The following is a 21,482-nucleotide window of genomic DNA, read 5'->3' on the forward strand; positions in this document are numbered from 1 at the left end:
AGGTCATAAGTCCCCTAGAACTTAGAACTACTTAAACCTAACTAACCTAAGGACATCACACACACCCATGCCCGAGGCAGGATTCGAACCTGCGACCGTAGCAGTCCCGCGGTTCCGGACTGCAGCGCCAGAACCGCTAGACCACCGCGGCCGGCACATTTAATTAACAATATTTGCAGTCACTGGCCATATCCACGCATTATTAACGTAATTATATTTTATTCTCAGCATCAACCTGTGCCGAGGTTCTACTTTGAGTTGTATTCCCTTGTCCAATTGTCAATGGTTCTGTTTAAGATGTCAGTAGTTATTTTCAAGTTAAAATCCAATATAACAGGTTGTTGTGGTGTCCATTTGTTTCCATTCATGACTGGAGGTGCCACCCTCTCATTTCCATACCTACGTGAGTGGTTGGTACCCATTTGTTTCGTGTTTGATTTGGTCACCCGGATTAATATTCATTTAAATAAGAAGTTTTCCATTATGTGACAGTATCTTTGTTTATGATTAATCTCCATCATTATTTGGGGTGATTCCTCATTCTGTTGTGCACCAAAATTTTCTGGCGTCCTAGGGGTATGCTCCCACCTCAGCCGACACCCAACAGGTTCACTAATATTTTTGTCCAGTGAGCTTACACTGCGATGCGGTGTAAAGTTTTGTTTTGACAACTTGTTCGATACAGTAAGGAAATAAAGTCAGTATAAGGCACTCGGAGCTCACCTTTTACCGTAGTATCGACACTGGGTCTGCTTGGTGACGCGTTGCGCCTGTACCCGACCACCAGGCTCAAGGAGATTCCGCAGACCATGACGAGCACGACGAGCAGCACGATGAAGACGATGTTGCGCTCGCAGCAGGACTGCACGACGTCGGCTCCCACGTCTCTGATCAGCCCAGTCAACTGACCCTTCCGAGCCAGCTCCGCCGCTATCAGCTGACACCCAGATGGCTTCACAGTCCTGAAATCTGAAGATATACCGTGTCCTGAGCCACTGACTGCCACCCGTGTGCAACGCTATTGGCTTTATTCGTGCACAATATTTAGCAAACAACAGTTGCAGATACGACCGTAGATTCCGTCTATCCAACAATTTTGGAATGGCAGGAAGCGACGGACTGGGGGAGTATAAGGTGCTGGTGGATTTACTGGACAAATTTAAATTAATCGTTTATTAAAAGGAACCGAGAGTGAACTTTACACTTTACTGCTAGAGAGAATTCACGCTGGCTGATCCCAACAGTTATATCTTGAATTTTACTTACTCTGAAGAGTCAAAGAAACTTGTACACTTGCGTAATATAGTGTAGGGCCCCCGCGAGTACGCAGAAGTATCGCAACACGACGTGGCACGAACTCCACTAATGTCTCAAGTTGTGCTGGACACAATGAATTCTGCAGGGCTGTCCATAAATCTGTAAGAGTACGTGGCGGTGGAGATGTCTTCTGAACAGCACGTTGAAAGGTATCCCACGTATGCTCAATAATGTTCATGTCTGGCGAGTTTGGTGGCCAGTGGAAGTGTTTAAACTCAGAAGAGTGTTCCTGGAGCCACTCTGTAGCATTCTCCTGCTGGAATTTCCCAAGTCTATCGGAATGCACAATGGACATGAATGGATGCTGGTGATCAGACAGGATTCTTATGTGCATGCCACCTGTGAGAGTAGTGTCTAGAGGTATCAGGCGTCCTACATCAAGCCACCTACTCACGCCCCACATCATTACAGACCATCCACCAGCTTGAACAGTCTCATGCTGACATACAGGGTTCATGGGTTCGTAACGTTGTCTCCATGCCCATACACGTCCATCCATTCGATACAATTTGAAAATAGATTCGTCCGACCAGACAACATGTTTCCAGTCATCAACAGTCGAATGCCAGTGTTGACGGTCCTGGGCGAGGCGTAAAGTTTTGTGTCGTGTAGTCATCAAGGGTACACGAGTGGGACAGCGGCTCCGAAATTCATATCGATGATGTTTCGTTGAATGGTTCGCAATCTGACACTTGTTGATGGCCCAGCACTGATACCTGCAGCAACTTGCGGAAGGGTTGCACTTCTGCCACGTTGAACGATTCTCTTGAGTCGTCGTTGCTCTCGTTCTTGTCGGATCTTTTTCCGGCCGCAGCGACGTCGGAGATTTGATGTTTGACCGGATTAATTATATTCACGGTGCACTCCTGAAATAGTCGTACGGGAAAACTCTTCACCGGTACCTCGGAGACGCTGTGTCCCATCGCTCATGTGCCGACTATAACACCACGTTCAAACTCACTTACATCTTGAAAACCCACCATTGTAGCAGCAGTAACCGATCTGACAACAGCACCGGACACTTGATGTCTTATATAGGCGTTGTCGACCGGAGCACCGTCTATTGCCTGTTTACACATCTTTGTATTTGAATACGCATGCCTATACCAGTTTCTTTGGAGCTTCAGTGTATTGCGTTTGACTGTGAGACAACAAATCTTCTACCTTATAATTGATATGAAAATGTAAGTCTGTAATTTCTCATGCGCATTACATTAAAACAACAAATAAGATGCAGAGACATATACCTGTCATCAAAGCACGGTGACACACGAAATGTGATACACTGAGTGCTAATGCTCAATGCTAAAACTCAAAATATTAAGACCAATATTTCAGCAAAATGTCTTAAAGTGGGTATTCACGCAAAACTTTACATAAGAACATTCACGGCGTGTTCATCAGTTCAGTTGGGACACATCTAAATGCTTGCACACTTTGGCACAAATTCCGCAATTAACATTTTCACAGAAAAATCCACAAATTAACATATATAGCATTTACATCAGCTAACTTAAGGCATGTGCAAAACCTTGCGTCCCAGTAACATATGATAGCTCTCTGCAGCACTTAATTGCATACGTAAATACTCGACAACCTACACATAACACTAATTTTAACAAACTGGAATTAAAGTACAAAACTTGACATGTAATGACAGCCCTTCTGACTTATACAAGAGACCAACGAGGCACACACAGATTAAAACTGGGTTCCGGACCGGTAATCGAACTCGGGACCTTTGCCTTTCGCAGGAAAGTGCTCTACCATATGAGATATCCAATCACGACTCACAACCCGTCCTCACAACTTCAATTCTGCCAATAGTTTGTCTCCTACCTTCCGAACTTCACAGGAGCTCTTCTACGAACCTTGCAGATCTAGTACTCCCGGAAGAATGAATATTGCGGAGACATGGCTTAGCCACAGCCTGTGGGGTGTTTCCAGAATGAAATTTTCACTCTGCAGCGGAATGTACGCTGATATGAATATCTCATTCTGGCACACACAGTTTAACAAGGCACTGACATGCAGCTGGCAATACCACCCCAATTGCTGACACCAACCTCCCCCCCCCCACCCCACCCCCCTCCAAAAAAAAGGGAAGAAAAATAAAACAAACAAAGCTGTACAAAGCATAATGGCCGACAGAACAACGTCACTCACACTCATGGCAACCTTTGTCAGCCTCAGCTGAGCACCATGCTAATGCCGCTGGGATGCCGTTATCCAGACACACAGCAGGAGAAGATGGCAAACTGACAGCTTATATCCACTGCTGGCGCATCCACAGTGAACATCTGTGTATCTGTGTGCGATATCCGGTATAATACAGCATCGAGGTAACGGTAGGCCGACAGTCTGTTTGTAACACCATAGCTCTAATGCTGTACTCATTTATTTTGCCTTTTGTTTTATTTAATGTTATATCGTTGAGTTTCTGTAAATGTTGTTGGATTGAATCGATACCATGAGAGTGTTTATTCTTTAATTTGTAAAAACTTTGATGTCATGGTTTGATTCTATGCAATGTAGTGTATCATCATTTAAATTCTTTGTCTCATTTGGAGGTAACAAAACTTAATGTATGTCATTGTAATTTTCTTTAAATAATTTTTTATAGAAATACCAATATGTGCAAACGATATGTTGTGTTTGAAGTAACTACTTGCTGTTGTGTAAAGACTGATCTTCACTTAGGGTACTTAGTTATTTTGTAAGTAGAAGGTGGTGTGGTTCCCCTCGGGAACGGAACTGTGTGCGCGCGCAAAATGTGGTGGGTATGGATAGAAAATGGTTCAAATGGCTCTGAGCACTATGGGATTTAACATCTATGGTCATCAGTCCCCTAGCCATCACGAGGCAGAGAAAATCCGAGACCCCGCCGGGAATCGAACCCGGGAACCCGGGTGTGGGAAGCGAGAACGCTACCGCACGACCACGAGATGCGGGCGGTATGGATAGAAAGGCGGAACCAAGAGTCAGTCGGGGACGACCTACCAAACTGTCAACTGCTCATGTAAAAGCTGTGTATTGTGCTGGAGCTGAGAGAGGCTTTTCATGCCTCTTTCCAATGTCTCGGATGGATCGATAAAGAGCTGGAACTATTCTGGAATTGGTATCTATTGTCGCCACCAAGAAATGACAGAGTCAAGCATTTCCGCCTGAAAATCCACCCACCGACATGCACTCGCCACCACGTTGCGCAATCACTGAAAAGGAACCAAGGAATTGTAGTAATGTACAGTGAAGGATCAGCTCATGTGGATGATTTATTTGTTTTCAATTATAAGGTAAACAAAAAGACTATTTATGAAAACCTACCTTGATCTATCCTCTGTCACATTCCACTTAGAATCCTTCCCATACTAAAGTGATTACCGAGTGTCCTTATTGGAAGAACATTAAAGCCCCGAGTTTTACTAATTAATGCCTCTTGAACATAGTAAAAAGGAAGTTAATGCGGCAAGAGAGTGAGCTAAAGTAAATAATGTTTGCTGAAAGTAATTTTGCAATTAAAACTGGCTGTTAAAAGTTTGTGCGCTTGCTAAAAGAACTAAAGTGAAAAATAGAATTTAAAGTAATAAAGTAGTACAAACAGGTATTACAATAGTTTGCTGTCACCTTAAAAAATAAAAGTTCTTAAAACTAAGGCTTATAAAGTTTTGCTTAGTAAATGATCATATTGCTGACTGTTGTAAATCGCGAAAGATGAGTCAGTATCTTACAAATATGTCAATTTTGTGTCTCACTGTAGTAAAAGTTGAAAGCTGCAGTTGTGGAAAGTTATATACTCATGCTTGCTAAGCACTTGTTTCTCTTGTGTATTGAAAGTGCATATTAGTAGTGTAACAGGATCCACAGTTTATCCTTTATGCTCATGATAAATAACAATTAATAGAAAGACCACTATCTATGAAAACAGTAACTTCTTTTATTCAAAGGTCAGTGAGAAAATGTTTGTTAGTGAAATACATTTACCTTTCATTCTAAATAGAAAAGTATTTATCTGAGGGAGACTTAACCTATGCCCAGTTCATAATTTTTGCAATGAACTACATTTAAAATTTTTTGTCAGATAGAAAAATGTTTGAGAAGTAATGCTGAACCTATGTCCACTTTATGAGTCTACAGTGATTATTAATAGTAATATTATTGAGACCACTCAGTTTGACTAAGCCCTGAAGGCAACAGTGTGTATCGTTACCTGTTATATTTATGCAAATAGTTTGTTCTGCTCTAGCTGTCAGCTTCAACCTTAATGTTAACATATGCAGGTGCCAGTGTTCATTGCACTCTCGTGTGACAAAGTATAGGCTGTGTTTGCCCATTGAAGTTACTTACTTTCAGTTTCTTGAATAAGAATGTTACTCATTCTTATGCCTGATTAGGCTGGCGACCGTTTTTATTATTATTTGAACACTATGGATAGGTAAATTATTGCTTGTTACTGTTTAAATATTTACGTAATTCTGACTTTCACTCCTGATAAGCCACCTCCGTTAGGTACATCACGGTCAACACAACAAAATTCCCTTCAGAGGGTAACACTGCTCTTCTTCTTTATACTGTAATTGCTTTAATAAAAATAATTTCATTATACGAACTGCCTCCAGCTTTAGGTTATAGAATGACAGTAGCGGGCGGTAGTGTTATATGTTCCTGATGCCTGTTGCTCCCCAACACCCACGTGACTCCTGTCCTCCGTGCATGACGCAGAACACTGGCAGACAAACAACAGCCTGCACTCCGTGTGCGTAGCTAAGGACTACCCTCCGTGTTGTCCGCCCCAGTAGCTGAGTGGTCAGCGTGACGGATTGCCGTCCTCTGGGCCCGGGTTCGATTCCCGGCTGGGTCGGAGATTTTCTCCGCTCAGGGACTGGGTGTTGTGTTGTGTTCATCATCATTTCATCCCCATCCGGCGTGCAGGTCGCCCAATGTGGCGCCGAATGTAATAAGACCTGCGATATGGCGGCCGGACCTGCCCCGCGAGGGGCCTCCCGGCCAATGACGCCAAACGCTCATCATCATCATCATCACCCTCCGTGTTCAGTGGTCGCGGCGACAACTTCAATACACAGGCCGGCAGCTGCCCAAACCACTGCAGCGGTCCACGTGTTTCCTTCCCTGTCCATATGCGAACTACCGACCGAGACCGTGCACGAGCCAACGCCGCTCGACTTCCACACTGTCACAGATCACCAGCACCACGGCGTACTCTCGACAAGCCTTCCTGATACCGATTGCCAGAGACATGGTGTCACAGCTCGACAACTAACCTATACGTAGTATCTTCGCAAATGTGTGATGTGCTCTACGAGTGTCAGACTAATAGAAGAAAGTATGTTATACTCAACGGCGAAAGCCCTACAAAAACGAAAGTTACGCCGAGGAAATGTAATAGGAGCCCTAATGGCGGGTTGTTAATGCCGAGTTGTTAAACTTTCTCTATTTAACACGTTATAACACGGGAACTAATTACGTTTACAAGTACCAAACGTGGTAGCGTTAATGTCAAGGACTTGGGGAAGAGAAACAATGAAGAATCAACCCAGTTGAAAGGTTTTTAATGTGCTGCTACGGTACATCGTACCATTACACACAGTTACCATTACTGCTACAAAAGGGACGCAATATGGCGTCCGTAAGTAACCAGAAGAGTCTGAAACCGCAGGACTGCATTCTGCACAGCAGAACAGAGCATGTCTCTAGGTACGCTAGCTACCTGTCTTGATATGCTGCGCTTCAGATCAGCATATGTGTGAATGTTCCCCTGGTAAACCCCATCCTTCAGGTAGCCTCACAAACAAATCACAAGGAGTGAGATAGCGTGATCGTGCCGGCCAAGCATTTGCAAACGATCGGCTGATAATTAGACAGTTTCCAAATGTGTTTAGGAGAAGCAGATGAACTTCACAAGCGATGTACGCTGGGGTCACATCTTGCATGAAAACCGTTGATTTCAATGCGTCTCTTCCTGTAGGGCGGGTATGACATAGTGGCGAAACATATCGCAGTAATGCTGGCCAGCCACACTGCAAGTCTTTGGCCCTTGAGCGCCAACCTGTTGAAAAAGAATGGACCAATGGTGAACATAGCCGTGAAGCAACACCATACGGTGACACGTTCACAATACAGAGGAACTTCATGCACAATGACTGGAGGTGAAGACCCTACACTCAGCAGTTCTGAGTGATAACCTCATCCGTCAGAGGAAAATGAGCTTCGTCTGTTCATAGGATGGTCTAGGGCCAGCCCTTGTCAATTTCAATCCTTGCGAGAAAATGGAGAGCGAAGTCAATACTTCGTTGTGCGTCCTGTGGTGCAAGCTGCTGTACGTTATGGATCTTGTACGGATACCATGTGAGAATCGTATGAAGCACCTTCCGTACAGTGGACCACGGTATGCTCAACTGTCGTGACACAGCTCGCGCACTGCCTGGTAATGGGGAAGTGCGTGCAGCGTTGTCTGCCATAACGACAGCGATTTCATCAGCCAGCTGTGGTGCAACCGGCCATCGGCCTCTTCCCAGAGCGACGCCCAGTTCTTGTAGTGGGACGAAATTAAGCGTCACCCATCCACCAAAGTCAGCCCAGTTTGCAGGTGACTATAAGTTTAATTTAGTTTTGTTTATGTGTTTTCTTATTATTTGTAATAAATGAGAATTATCTAAAAGTTTGTATTTTTTTATGTGTTTCATGTACGGAGAGGTCGGCGCAACGAACGGGGACAGCATCTTCGTTGCCGCGACCAGAGAGGAAATTGCTGGCCGCTATACGTCGCGGGTCGACAGCCAAGGAGCAACAGAAGATCCTGGAACCGAGTTGTTGCGTCGTGCTTCTAAAAAATTAAAAATGAAGTTTTATACTCTTTTTGTACAACAATGACATCATGTAGATCTTAATCTTATTGAAATGTTAGTCACTGTCTGTCAACGCTCAAGTTCACATCTGTATGTGTAGGAAGCTAATAAAATAGTGTATGCTACTAAAGTTGAAACACGTGGCTTGAAGATTTATTTATGAAGAGTTATGTGAACGGATTAATAATATATTTGACAAGATTATTGATTCAGACAGCGTTGGCCGAAACTTTGAATCTAAAAAGTTTATTTAATGTGTGATTCTGATATCGATTAGATCAAGATAACGTGTGTCGATATAATTTTCTGAGGAGAAACAAACGAAATTTAAATTCGAAAAAGTTACGAAAACCAATTGGCCCAAGTGATGTAATTCTCTGCACACGACTCAACTGATGTTTTACAGTTTCGTTCAAGAACCATTCTATGACAATTTAAAAAGAATATGAATCATTTTTGAAGTGGGTTGTAACTGACGTAGTTGACGAAGTCTGCACATGGTCATACATATATCAAACGAAAACTTAATACGTCGTTACTCCGCACCGTGGCGACCGTGACAGGACTTGTGTGCAACTAAGGCACACAGGTACGAAACAAAACATCAAGAGTCCTTCGGAAGTCAACGCGAGTTTTCGTGGAGCCTTCACCAGCCAGCGGCGACTTCGTGGGTGTGGGCATCTGACGGAGCCGCAGCCAAGCAGTACGGTCACGCAGTTGTTCCACGAGAAGGCGCATCTGTTGGGCAGCAACTGAACGCTGCAAACCCCGACAACCTTTTTTCTCCCTAAACTAATAGGCCCAGTACGTCAGCTGCGGGGCGTTCCTCCGGCTGGTATTAGAGGTGTTGCTGAGGGCTTCGCCTGTCTACGGCGGTGCCGGGCGTGGTTGCAGCCAGCGACGTTTCCGGTGTTCGACTCAGCGTCCTGCCGGTTGCGGAAACGGGGTCGCAGCATCTCAGCGGCTGCATCGACGGCTGTTACATCTGCAGCCCATAGCAGCACACTGATCATCGAGAACTGCAAATTACAATATTAAGTGTCCGGTGAGTTTGTTTCAAGTTGGAAGTGGAGTGTTGTATATAGGGAGTGTGCTTTTATAGGATTGTTGATTCCAAGTCTGCGTGTGTAAATAGTTAATATCTTACAATAATGTCGGGAAGTGAAATGTCAGACGAAGAGCAATCTATGTCCGATAGGAGCATGAGATCCCTTTTTAGGGCGATCGCTAAATTAAAACAATCTAACGGGGATTTTCTAGCTGAATTAAAACAGTCTAACGAAGAATTTATGGCTAAATTAAGACAGTCTAACGAGGAATCTACTGCTAGATTGAAACAGGAACTAAAACAGGAATTAAAACAGTCTAATGAGGAATCTACTGCTAGATTGAAACAGGAACTAAAACAGGAATTAAGACAATCTAACGAGGAATCTACTGCTAGATTGAAACAGGAACTAAAACAGGAATTAAAACAGTCTAACGAGGAATCTACTGCTAGACTTAAAGGGGAGCTAACAAAATCAACAGACAGGTTGCAGGAATATCTTAATGAAACCAGTCGAGAATTAAGTGATAAAATAGAGTCTTCTAAAGTTGAAATGCAGGAAAAATTAGTAGGACTTAGTAATAAGATTGCTGATAATTGTAAAAGGTTAGAAGAATATATCCAGGAATCGCGCGAGGAAAAAGCTCGCATGCGAAACGATATTACTGACTTAACCGACAGACTAGATAGTGTCAATATCTTAGTTGTAAATGAAATACAGAAAAATAACGATATGTTACGAGATGAATCTTCTATGCCAACAGAAAATGTTCGCAGAGAATTATTGAAATCTATTAAAGAGGTCTCTACCAAACCTGTAGAGATTTCTTCAATAGATAATGTAGAATTAGAGACATTAACTCATCAAGTAGAAAAGGACCATACCGAAATCGAAAACATGAAATTTTTAATTACTGAAATATGCAGTAATCTTGAGACTGCCAAAGATAATAACATTGATGAAGGTACAGAGCGTTCACATCGTGAACACAGTGAAGAGTCGATATTAGCTAATCGCGTATCCAATACAGAAATGCGGATACAGGAAATTACGAAACGGTTATCGGAATTAGATAATAACGAGAACATTTCAGGTAGCAGAGGTAATAACATAATCAGAGACAACAGTCGCATCGAATTTGCTAGCACGGATGACAACAATATGAATAAGGCAATCATGGCAAGCCAATCCGATGCAACTCCGTCTCTGCCAGCTAAACAAAATCCGACTATTTCTCTCGCAGAATGTCTGGATGACATAACAACAAATTCAAATGTAGCAAGTCGATTTCCTGTATTCAAACCAGGAGGCGAACTGCACCCTATAATCTTTATAAAAGCTTTTGAAACATCATTATCTCCTAAATGGAGTAATGAAAAACGCATTCAATTTGTAATAGGACATTTAGAAGCAGAAGCTGCGGAATGGGCAGTACTGCATAGAAATGAATTCAGGGATTGGGATGATTTTGTTAAGCAGTTTAAACAAAATTATTGGTCAAGACGAAAACAACAACACTTAACTTTAGAGTTGTTAGCCCCTCCTCCATATTCTAAACGGTGGAGAGGTTATAGGAATTATTTTGAATGGAATTTAAACCGTGCTAAATTAATTGAAAGTCATCTAATACGAGTCCTAAGTAGTAGGTTACCGTATTACATAAAGGAAAGAAAAATGTTATTCTACGAATTATACAAAACCTTGATAATGGGGACGAAACAGTTAACACCCGGGGTGTGTGGTTATATTTTAACGACTTGTTGTATTGGAAAGCACAGAGGGAACACCAGAGATGGAAAATCTGCATTCCGAAAACTGTTGTGGACGAGTTAATTACTTATATTCATGAAGGTTACGGGCATTTTGGAATTCATAAATGTATTAAACATCTAATGAAGTATTATTATTTCAAAAATATGTCACGTATTGTGAGAAGTATTATTAGGGCTTGTGAAACCTGTCAAAAGGTTAAAGTTAATAACAAATCCAATCGTTATAAATTATATGCTGTAATTCCTCGAGGTTTGTGGGATCTACTATCATTAGATTTTTTCGGCCCTCTGCCTCGGAGTTCAGGAGGATTAACATATGTGTTTGTTGTAATGGAATGTTGGTCCAAACATGTGAAACTGTATACTTTGAAACGAGCGAATACAGCAAGCGTTATACGCTGCCTCACCCGAAATTACTTTGTTAACTGGGGCATTCCTAAACGACTTATGTCTGACAACGGTAGTGCCTTTATTAGTCAAAGATTTCAAGATATGATAAGACAATATGGAATCAAACATATCTTAATTTCGAAATATCACCCTCAAAGTAATTTAGTAGAAAGAGTCATGAAAGAATTAGGACGATTATGTAGAACTTATTGTGCACATAAACATACTCGGTGGGCCAAACTAATGCCTGAATTCGAAAAGATATTAAATGAATTGCCTCACCTAACGACAGGATTATCACCTATAGAAATTTCAGGCAAACGAATTATAGGTGAGCCTTTACTAGATGCTTTACCTTGGCCACCAGTAAATGAGATCCAACAATGTATCCCAGACGAAAAAGTTTGCGAACAGATTGAAAAAAATGCCGAACGGAGAATTAAAAGTTATAATCAACAGGCTATAGAACCCTCATTTCAGGTAGGAGATCTTGTGTTAGTACGGTCTCATCCTAAAAGTTCTAAGATCGGTAAGGAATGTAGAAAATTCTTCTTTATCTTTGAAGGTCCATATGTTGTACATAAGATTGTACATCCCAAAGCATTACTTCTTATGGAACCTTCATCAGGTGTAATTAAAGGATTATATAGTGTTGATCAAATGAAACCCTTCATTCCTAAATAAGTTAATATTTAGTATATGTTACACACGGAAGAGCGTTCATAGTTTATTCATGTGAAGTTTTTCGTGATAGTTACGTGTTATTTTAAATAAATGACAGAAAGCTTAAACAAGTGTTCTACAATAATCTACTGGTACTTCAAAAAGAGAAAGATAATCAAAAGGGGGATTTATATGGAGGAAATTTTGCTCTTAGGTCTAAAGGAATTTTGCGTATTTTAAATTTACTCGGATAGTAGGAACCAAAGGGGATGGTTAATAGTTTTAGGGACCATGGGCGTCCAGAGCTATATGGCTCACGAGAACATAGCAGAGTGCCTTTAATAGAGGTTTGTAATAGTGTTAATATAGAACACACCAAACGGGGCTCTCTCGCTTGTTTCTCCTAAATAAATGGCCATTACCCAACAAGGTGTCCGAAGGTAAAGAAAGCTGTGCCGAGATTCTAAAGAGAGTTTTGCTGGATTTCTTCTTGACCTTAGGCATAAATAAGGCATTAGGGAAGAGAATGACGTAAAGTAAATAGTACTATTAGTTATTGTGAGAAACTTATTAGTAATATACATTCTTGAAAAGAATAACTCTAGTAAATAAATGAAACTGAAACTAATCTATCACAATTTGAACGCTCTGTCCTAATGTACAACGTTAAAGAACGTACTAAATTAGTATTTATTAGCAACTACTAACTGAAGAGGAGCAATCTCCCTATATTCGGTTACGAATTACCATAATAGCACAATTAAGAGTAAATGACAAATAGTCACAACAATATCGTATTAAAAGGATTAAATCTATCTAATAGCAAGGACTCTAGGTTACGTAAAATGTGAGGAAAACGTATTAACAGTTAAATATTGTATATTGAAAAGTTTTAATTTCGGTTAAAACCTGACAAACTGAGCTTGTGGGTGGGGTATGTAGTGGGACGAAATTAAGCGTCACCCATCCACCAAAGTCAGCCCAGTTTGCAGGTGACTATAAGTTTAATTTAGTTTTGTTTATGTGTTTTCTTATTATTTGTAATAAATGAGAATTATCTAAAAGTTTGTATTTTTTTATGTGTTTCATGTACGGAGAGGTCGGCGCAACGAACGGGGACAGCATCTTCGTTGCCGCGACCAGAGAGGAAATTGCTGGCCGCTATACGTCGCGGGTCGACAGCCAAGGAGCAACAGAAGATCCTGGAACCGAGTTGTTGCGTCGTGCTTCTAAAAAATTAAAAATGAAGTTTTATACTCTTTTTGTACAACAATGACATCATGTAGATCTTAATCTTATTGAAATGTTAGTCACTGTCTGTCAACGCTCAAGTTCACATCTGTATGTGTAGGAAGCTAATAAAATAGTGTATGCTACTAAAGTTGAAACACGTGGCTTGAAGATTTATTTATGAAGAGTTATGTGAACGGATTAATAATATATTTGACAAGATTATTGATTCAGACAGCGTTGGCCGAAACTTTGAATCTAAAAAGTTTATTTAATGTGTGATTCTGATATCGATTAGATCAAGATAACGTGTGTCGATATAATTTTCTGAGGAGAAACAAACGAAATTTAAATTCGAAAAAGTTACGAAAACCAATTGGCCGAAGTGATGTAATTCTCTGCACACGACTCAACTGATGTTTTACAGTTTCGTTCAAGAACCATTCTATGACAATTTAAAAAGAATATGAATCATTTTTGAAGTGGGTTGTAACTGACGTAGTTGACGAAGTCTGCACATGGTCATACATATATCAAACGAAAACTTAATACGTCGTTACTCCGCATTCTCCAGTTGATTCGGACTTCTTCATCATGCTCCGCACAGTAGGTGGAGAAGGAGGACCCTTCCGTAATCCCTTCATCCGGCGAAATGCCCTGCTCCGTTCGTTCAAGCTCGTGTTGACATGTCAACAAGTGCTCTGCGACTGATCAGGTGTGTGAGACTATGAATCACAATGACAGATCACGGCACCTGGTGGCCATTGTTGGAACTGGACGGTCACGCTGTGACACATGGAAATCATGCACCCCATAATCTGGACATTAATGCTACGAAGTCTGGTAGTCGTAAGGTAATTAGTTTCCGTTTTATAACCTGTTAACTAGGGAAAGTTCAATTATAACCACCCGGTACTTTGTAGAAGATCTCAGAGAGAACTGTAAGAATGGCAGACAAAGAACGAGCAGCGTTATGCGTACTTGGGCGAGTTAGGCTGGTACTGAGGGGAGTTGAATTTGCTTGCTTGGCTGGATGCGAATCGGCGAGACGAGGACGGCCGGCTGAGGTGGCCAAGCGGTTCCAGGCGCTACAGTCTGGAACCGCGCGACCACTACGGTCGCAGATTTGAATCCTGCCTCGGACATGGATGTGTGTGATGTCCTTAGGTTAGTTAGGTTTAAGTAGTTCTAAGTTCTAGGTGACTGATGACCGCAGAAATTAAGTCCCATAGTGCTCAGAGCCATTTGAACCATTTAGACGAGGACTACGTGTGGCCACTCCACGTGAGCTCAGATGCAGAGAAAAGGTGCAAGTGACCAGTAATTGATAGTTCCTGGTACGGAGAATTTGGGCGCTTAAGAGGACAGGCAGTGCTCCAGGAAATGGCGGAGTGTTGGACAAGCCGAAAGATGGCTTCTAGGAGCTCTTCAAGAATCTATAGTAATTCATAGTCAAGTATTAAAGCAGCGAGTGAATCTGAATAAACCTGGGATCTCAGAAAAGTGAGGTGCATAAAATGGCACAACAATATTTCAGCATATTTAAAACTACAGAAATTAATATTTCACAGCAAACAAATGTTTTCTGAATGAACTTGTGAACAAACAACTTTTAAACACTTCATGTGATTTCAACATATGATACCTCTGTTTGACAGCATTGCACTACAGCTGTCATCTCTGGAAGCTACAAATCTGCATCTGTTTTATAACGTTTTTTTTACACCTTTTCATTATGAAAATGTTTGTAGTAGCATTGTGTCCCCCACCATTACACAGCAAATGAATACAGCCATGAATATCTCACATTTTGTTATACTTATGTATTTATTTAATGAAAAGTTTACTGTATTTCCAGTAATGTTATTTAAATTTAAATTACAACTGATAATATAAAATCGTGGTAATTTAAGAAGTGGCTAATTGCAGCGTTACCTGACACCACCTTTGTAAAAAAGTGAAAGAGTGTCAAAAGAGTTTTTGTCGAGAAGGTATATATAATTGTTTAAACAATATGTGGCGACAATATGTTGTCATTTATAGTTAGTGCACTTGAGCAAGAATACTGGCTTATGTATTTATGGAAAAAACTTTGTTTATATTTATTGTGAATGGTCTGAGTGTTAATATTTGTAACATTTCTTTATTTAAATGTTTTTGTAATACATAAGTTTAGTCCAGGAAGTGGCTGAGTTGAGTGAAATGATATCTGTGGAATGTAGGAATTATGAATATTTTTGGGGACCGCCTTCAGCCAATAGAAAAGGAGACAGTAATAGATCACTATGGGAGTCGAGTGGAAATTGTGACTTTTCGGGTTAAGAGCTCCTAAAGGGAACGATTCTGAACACTTTTACGTTTATGCTTGAATGAAGCAGACCTGCTGGTGCTAACGAGTGGTATTCGATCGTGTAGGTGGCTGATTCTGGGAGGTGGCCACTTCCATGTTTTAACTTCTGAAGTGACTTTAGATTTTGAAAGGTCTAAATGTGCTCTGTAGGACTCTAACATCTTCCGTTTGAATTACAGAACTGAGGATAGACAAAATATGAGTTTCTACTCATCATACTGTACATGTTAATTTGCAAATCATCATGTTGAACTCTCAACTGTTTTGAGCTGCTGAATTTGTCATGTATTGTGATTAAGAAATGGGCTTAATTGTTACTTATCTTTGAGGACTGTTAAGTTCCATGATTTTGCGATCATTCTTGTAATGCACTCAATATAACTTAACTACATTTGATAATGATATTTTCTGCCTATATTTGAACTGAATATCATAAGACCTTTCTTGAATAAACATTATTCAACATAATGCTCTGTAGTCTACATCAGTTAGAGGCATTGTAGGAGAACAATTGTTATTAAATTATTCATGAACTTTCATTTTTCGTTTCCTTTTATTTTATTAACTCACATTTCTAGTCAACGTATACACAATTTGACTGCAGGATCACAGCTGCAGGTTATTATCTGCAGCGAATTACCTTCAGGGGATAAAATGTGATATTCACCACTTGACGCTGTGACTATATCGAGCTATTCTTTTTAAACAGAGCCGGGCATAGCCCAAGTAACCACAGGTAAAGATGCAACTGGTTTGCTAGTATGGGATGCTGTTTAGAAGAGCAACTGAGCAGCAGGTACTCAATGTTAGACACTGGCGCAGAGCTACTGTTCAATCTACGCGTCAAGGAAACAATCATGCCAACAAAAGAAGAATAACAATAATGATGGAGGGTATCAATGACGATCATTACTGATGATACTGCCACCCTCAGTGAAAATGAGGACGAATTACAGGACAGTCTAATTGTGTTGCTTATGCCACATTGCACATCACATACATACACTGTGTGAACAAAAGTAACCGGACACCCTCAAAAACATACGCTTTTCATATTAGGTGCATTGTGCTGCCACCTACTGCCAGGTACTCCATATCAGCGATATGTACTATTAAACATCATGAAAGAGCAGAATGGGGCCCTTCTGGGAACTCACCGACTTCGAACGTGGTCAGGTGATTGGGTGTCACTTGTGTCATACGTGTACGCGAGATTTCCACACTCCTAAACATTCGAAGCTCCCCTGTTTCCGATGTGATAGTAAAGTGGGAACGTGAAGGGACACGTGCAGCACGAAAGCATACAGGCCGATCTCGTCTGTTGACTGACAGAGACTGCCGACAGTTGAAGAGGATTGTAATGTGTAATAGGCAGACATCTATCCATACCATCACACAGGAATTCCAAACTACAAGTACTATGACAGTTAGGTAGCAGGTGAGAAAACTTGGATTTCATGGTCGAGTGCTGCTCATAAGCTACACATCACGACGGTAAATGCAAAACGACGCCTCGCTTGGTGTAAGGAGCGTAAACATTGGGCGAATGAACAGTGGAAAGACGTTGTGTGGAGTGACGAATCAAGATACACAAGGTGGCGATCCGAAGGCAGATTGCGTGTGTGGTGAATGCCCGGTGAACGTCATCTGCTAGCGTGAGTAGTACCAACAGTAAAATTCGGTGGCGGTGGTGTCATGGTGTGGTCGTGTTTTTCATGGATGGGGCGTGTACCCATTGTTGTTTTGCGTAGCACTATCACAGCACAGGCCTACATTGATGTTTTAAGCACCTTCCTGCTTCCCACTGTTGAAGAGCAATTCGGGGATGACGATTGCATCTTTCAACACGATCGAGCACCTGTTCATAATTCATGGGCTGTGACGGAGCGGTTACACGACAATAACTTCCCTGTAATGAACCGGTCTGCACTGAGTCCTGGCTTCAATCCTATAGAAACCTTTGGAATGTTTCGGAACGCCGACTTCGTGCTAGGCCTCGCCGACCGACATCGATACCTCTCCTCAGTGCAGCACTCCGTGAAGAATAGGCTGCCATTCCCCAAGAAAGCGTCCAGCATCGGACTGAACGTATGGCTGTGAGAGTGGAAGCTGTCATCAAGGGTGGTCCAACAACATACTGAATTCCAGAATTACCGATGAAGGGCGCCACGAACTTGTAAGTCATTTTCAGTGAGGTGTCTGGATACTTTTGTTCACATTGTGCATTTAGCTGTAGCTGTGGAAGCAAATAACCTGGATAGAACGCTTTGCTCCCCAGCCTTTTCTTTGCAGCTCACGAATTCTGTGCCATACAACATAGATTGGCTTGATTTCATCATCTCCCTCCTTCTTTTTACATTTTTTTTAGGAGCTTGCTGTTAGATTCTCAGCTACTTCGCTGTCTGGCTTGTCAGTTTTGAGCACTGTAATGTCTGTTTTGTGTTTTTGCTTTGAGTATTTATGAAGACCTTCTGAATGTGTAAGAGATTTTGTTATTGGGTACATTTTACACGGATTTTTCCAACGTGGTACCTAGGCTGTGTGAGGTGCCATTTGAGTTGGTTAACATGGCTCTGTGATGCTATTGTCTCTGTCTCAGGTGATCTACAGAGATGTAAAGATCCCCATAAGAACATTCGACTTTAAAAGGAACAATTTCATGCTTTTAATAATGGCTTATTAAATGGAAAGTACTAGGAGTGACCCAGTTGACTATGAAAGTATGAATACCACATCTCACAAAGACATATTGATTATGGGGTTCATTAAACTATCAAAGTAAACAAATGTTCACTATAACTATCTGGTTTATTATCAAAAGACATAAAAAATATTTTACCCACTGAATCAAGAATGCAGTCAATTAATAAGTGGACAAGCGTGTGCAAATAGCTTTGGCACAAGTCGTTGAATACATGAAACAATGAAATAAAGCTATGATGTGAACGTGGTCAGCGACTGTGGGAAAGGGTAATGACTTACAGAGAGGTCCCATAAAAGTACAAACAACACCAATACATCTACATCTACATCTACATTGATACTCCGCAAGCCACCCAACGGTGTGTGGCGGAGGGCACTTTACGTGCCACTGTCATTACCTCCCTTTCCTGTTCCAGTCGCGTATGGTTCGCGGGAAGAACGACTGTCTGAAAGCCTCCGTGCGCGCTCTAATCTCTCTAATTTTACATTCGTGATCTCCTCGGGAGGTATAAGTAGGGGGAAGCAATATATTTGATACCTCATCCAGAAACGCACCCTCTCGAAACCTGGCGAGCAAGCTACACCGCGATGCAGAGCGCCTCTCTTGCAGAGTCTGCCACTTGAGTTTATTAAACATCTCCGTAACGCTATCACGGTTACCAAATAACCCAGTGACGAATCGCGCCGGTCTTCTTTGGATCTTCTCTATCTCCTCCGTCAACCCGACCTGGTACGGATCCCACACTGATGAGCAATACTCAAGTATAGGTCGAACGAGTGTTTTGTAAGCCACCTCCTTTGTTGATGGACTACATTTTCTAAGCACTCTCCCAATGAATCTCAACCTGGTACCCGCCTTACCAACAATTAGTTTTATATGATCATTCCACTTCAAATCGTTCCGTACGCATACTCCCAGATATTTTACAGAAGTAACTGCTACCAGTGTTTGTTCCGCTATCATATAATCATACAATAAAGGATCCTTCTTTCTATGTATTCGCAATACATTACATTTGTCTATGTTAAGGGTCAGTTGCCACTCCCTGCACCAAGTGCCTATCCGCTGCAGATCTTCCTGTATTTCGCTACAATTTTCTAATGCAGCAACTTCTCTGTATACTACAGCATCATCCGCGAAAAGCCGCATGGAACTTCCGACACTATCTACTAAGTCATTTATATATATTGTGAAAAGCAATGGTCCCATAACACTCCCCTGTGGCACGCCAGAGGTTACTTTAACGTCTGTAGACGTCTCTCCATTGATAACAACATGCTGTGTTCTGTTTGCTAAAAACTCTTCAATCCAGCCACACAGCTGGTCTGATATTCCGTAGGCTCTTACTTTGTTTATCAGGCGACAGTGCGGAACTGTATCGAACGCCTTCCGGAAGTCAAGAAAAATAGCATCTACCTGGGAGCCTGTATCTAATATTTTCTGGGTCTCATGAACAAATAAAGCGAGTTGGGTCTCACACGATCGCTGTTTCCGGAATCCATGTTGATTCCCACATAGTAGATTCTGGGTTTCCAGAAATGACATGATACGCGAGCAAAAAACATGTTCTAAAATTCTACAAGAGATCGACGTAAGAGAAATAGGTCTATAGTTTTGCGCATCTGCCCGACGACCCTTCTTGAAGACTGGGACTATCTGTGCTCTTTTCCAATCATTTGGAACCCTCCGTTCCTCTAGAGACTTGCGGTACACGGCTGTTAGAAGGGGGGCAAGTTCTTTCGCGTACTCTGTGTAGAATCGAATTGGTATCCCGTCAGGTCCAGTGGACTTTCCTCTATTGAGTGATTCCAGTTGCTTTTCTATTCCTTGGACACTTATTTCGATGTCAGCCATTTTTTCGATTGTGCGAGGATTTAGAGAAGGAACTGCAGTGCGGTCTTCCTCTGTGAAACAGCTTTGGAAAAAGGTGTTTAGTATTTCAGCTTTACGCGTGTCATCCTCTGTTTCAATGCCATCATCATCCCGTAGTGTCTGGATATGCTGTTTCGAGCCACTTACTGATTTAACGTAAGACCAGAACTTCCTAGGATTTTCTGTCAAGTCGGTACATAGAATTTTACTTTCGAATTCAATGAACGCTTCACGCATAGCCCTCCTTACGCTAACTTTGACATCGTTTAGCTTCTGTTTGTCTGGGAGGTTTTGGCTGCGTTTAAACTTGGAGTGGAGCTCTCTTTGCTTTCGCAGTAGTTTCCTAACTATGCTTTGTGGCTGTGAAACTCGGGGCAACAAAACAAAACCCTGATGGAAATTAACTTCATGCTAGCCTCATCTCAGTGGATGTAAGGACAGCCCTTGATTACCACTCAGAAAATCTGTTAGGGCAGACGACAGCTGCCGTCAACTATGTCCTGAAGAAAATTCTTTTCTTACTCTCCACTACGAAAGGTTGTGACATAGAAGGGAAGTCACCAGCCACTTGCAACAGACCTTGCAAGTTCTGACTAATGATAATTTAATAAACAAGTTTAATAATGTCTTGCATTTACAGATTTTTGTTGTGGTCAACCAATGGAGTATATTTCTCTCTTGACACAGTGAAGAAGGCAGAATATCCCCCCCTCCCACTCTGTAATCGATTTCAAGTTACAGCCAATCCGAAAATGTCTATGTACACATACAGGAGATTTCTCCCCTACTACCAAAATAATTACTATCAGCCAGCTAGAGAACCCATTACCAAAATTTCGACAAGCATCCCCCCTAGCCTCGTCTGGGTTGCTACCGCGGTATGTAGCCTTGTGTCCTCACCTGTTTTTCAGATTATTTTCATGTCTCACACAATGAAGTTTATGGCATGTTGGTCAGCTTCATTTGTTGCCCTTGTTGGGCCAGGCTGGCAAATCACTTCCCCATTGTATTTTGCCTGCCAGGCCTGGCTTTCAACAGAAAACATCTTTAAGATTAGTGCCTTTCTCGGAAGTAAATCTCTCCTTTTGTCAGCCAGTTAAAAACCCCAAGGCTGACATATTGACAAGACTCCGTCACCACACCAATAGGAAAATAATTACAAATATAGTTGGAATCACAGAATTAGCAGTAGTTATCATTGTTTGCAGTTTTCATGCAGAATTAGAGATTTGAGTTGACTTACTATTTGGATCTGCGTATTGAATTATAAAC

The 21,482-nt window shown here is 41.6% G+C and overlaps 1 protein-coding gene across 1 annotated transcript in view; it reads right to left on the reverse strand.

Annotated features, from left to right (window-relative positions):
• LOC124613918 overlaps positions 1-21,482 on the reverse strand; it is a 99,559-nt gene that overhangs the window by 31,765 nt on the left and 46,312 nt on the right. Inside the window, exon 2 of the mRNA XM_047142668.1 lies at positions 724-969. Within this exon, the coding sequence (XP_046998624.1) occupies positions 724-969 (246 nt within the window). The remainder of the gene's footprint in view (positions 1-723; positions 970-21,482) is intronic.

Source organism: Schistocerca americana, chromosome 4 (genome assembly GCF_021461395.2).
Source record: "Schistocerca americana isolate TAMUIC-IGC-003095 chromosome 4, iqSchAmer2.1, whole genome shotgun sequence".
Taxonomy (NCBI): domain Eukaryota; kingdom Metazoa; phylum Arthropoda; class Insecta; order Orthoptera; family Acrididae; genus Schistocerca; species Schistocerca americana.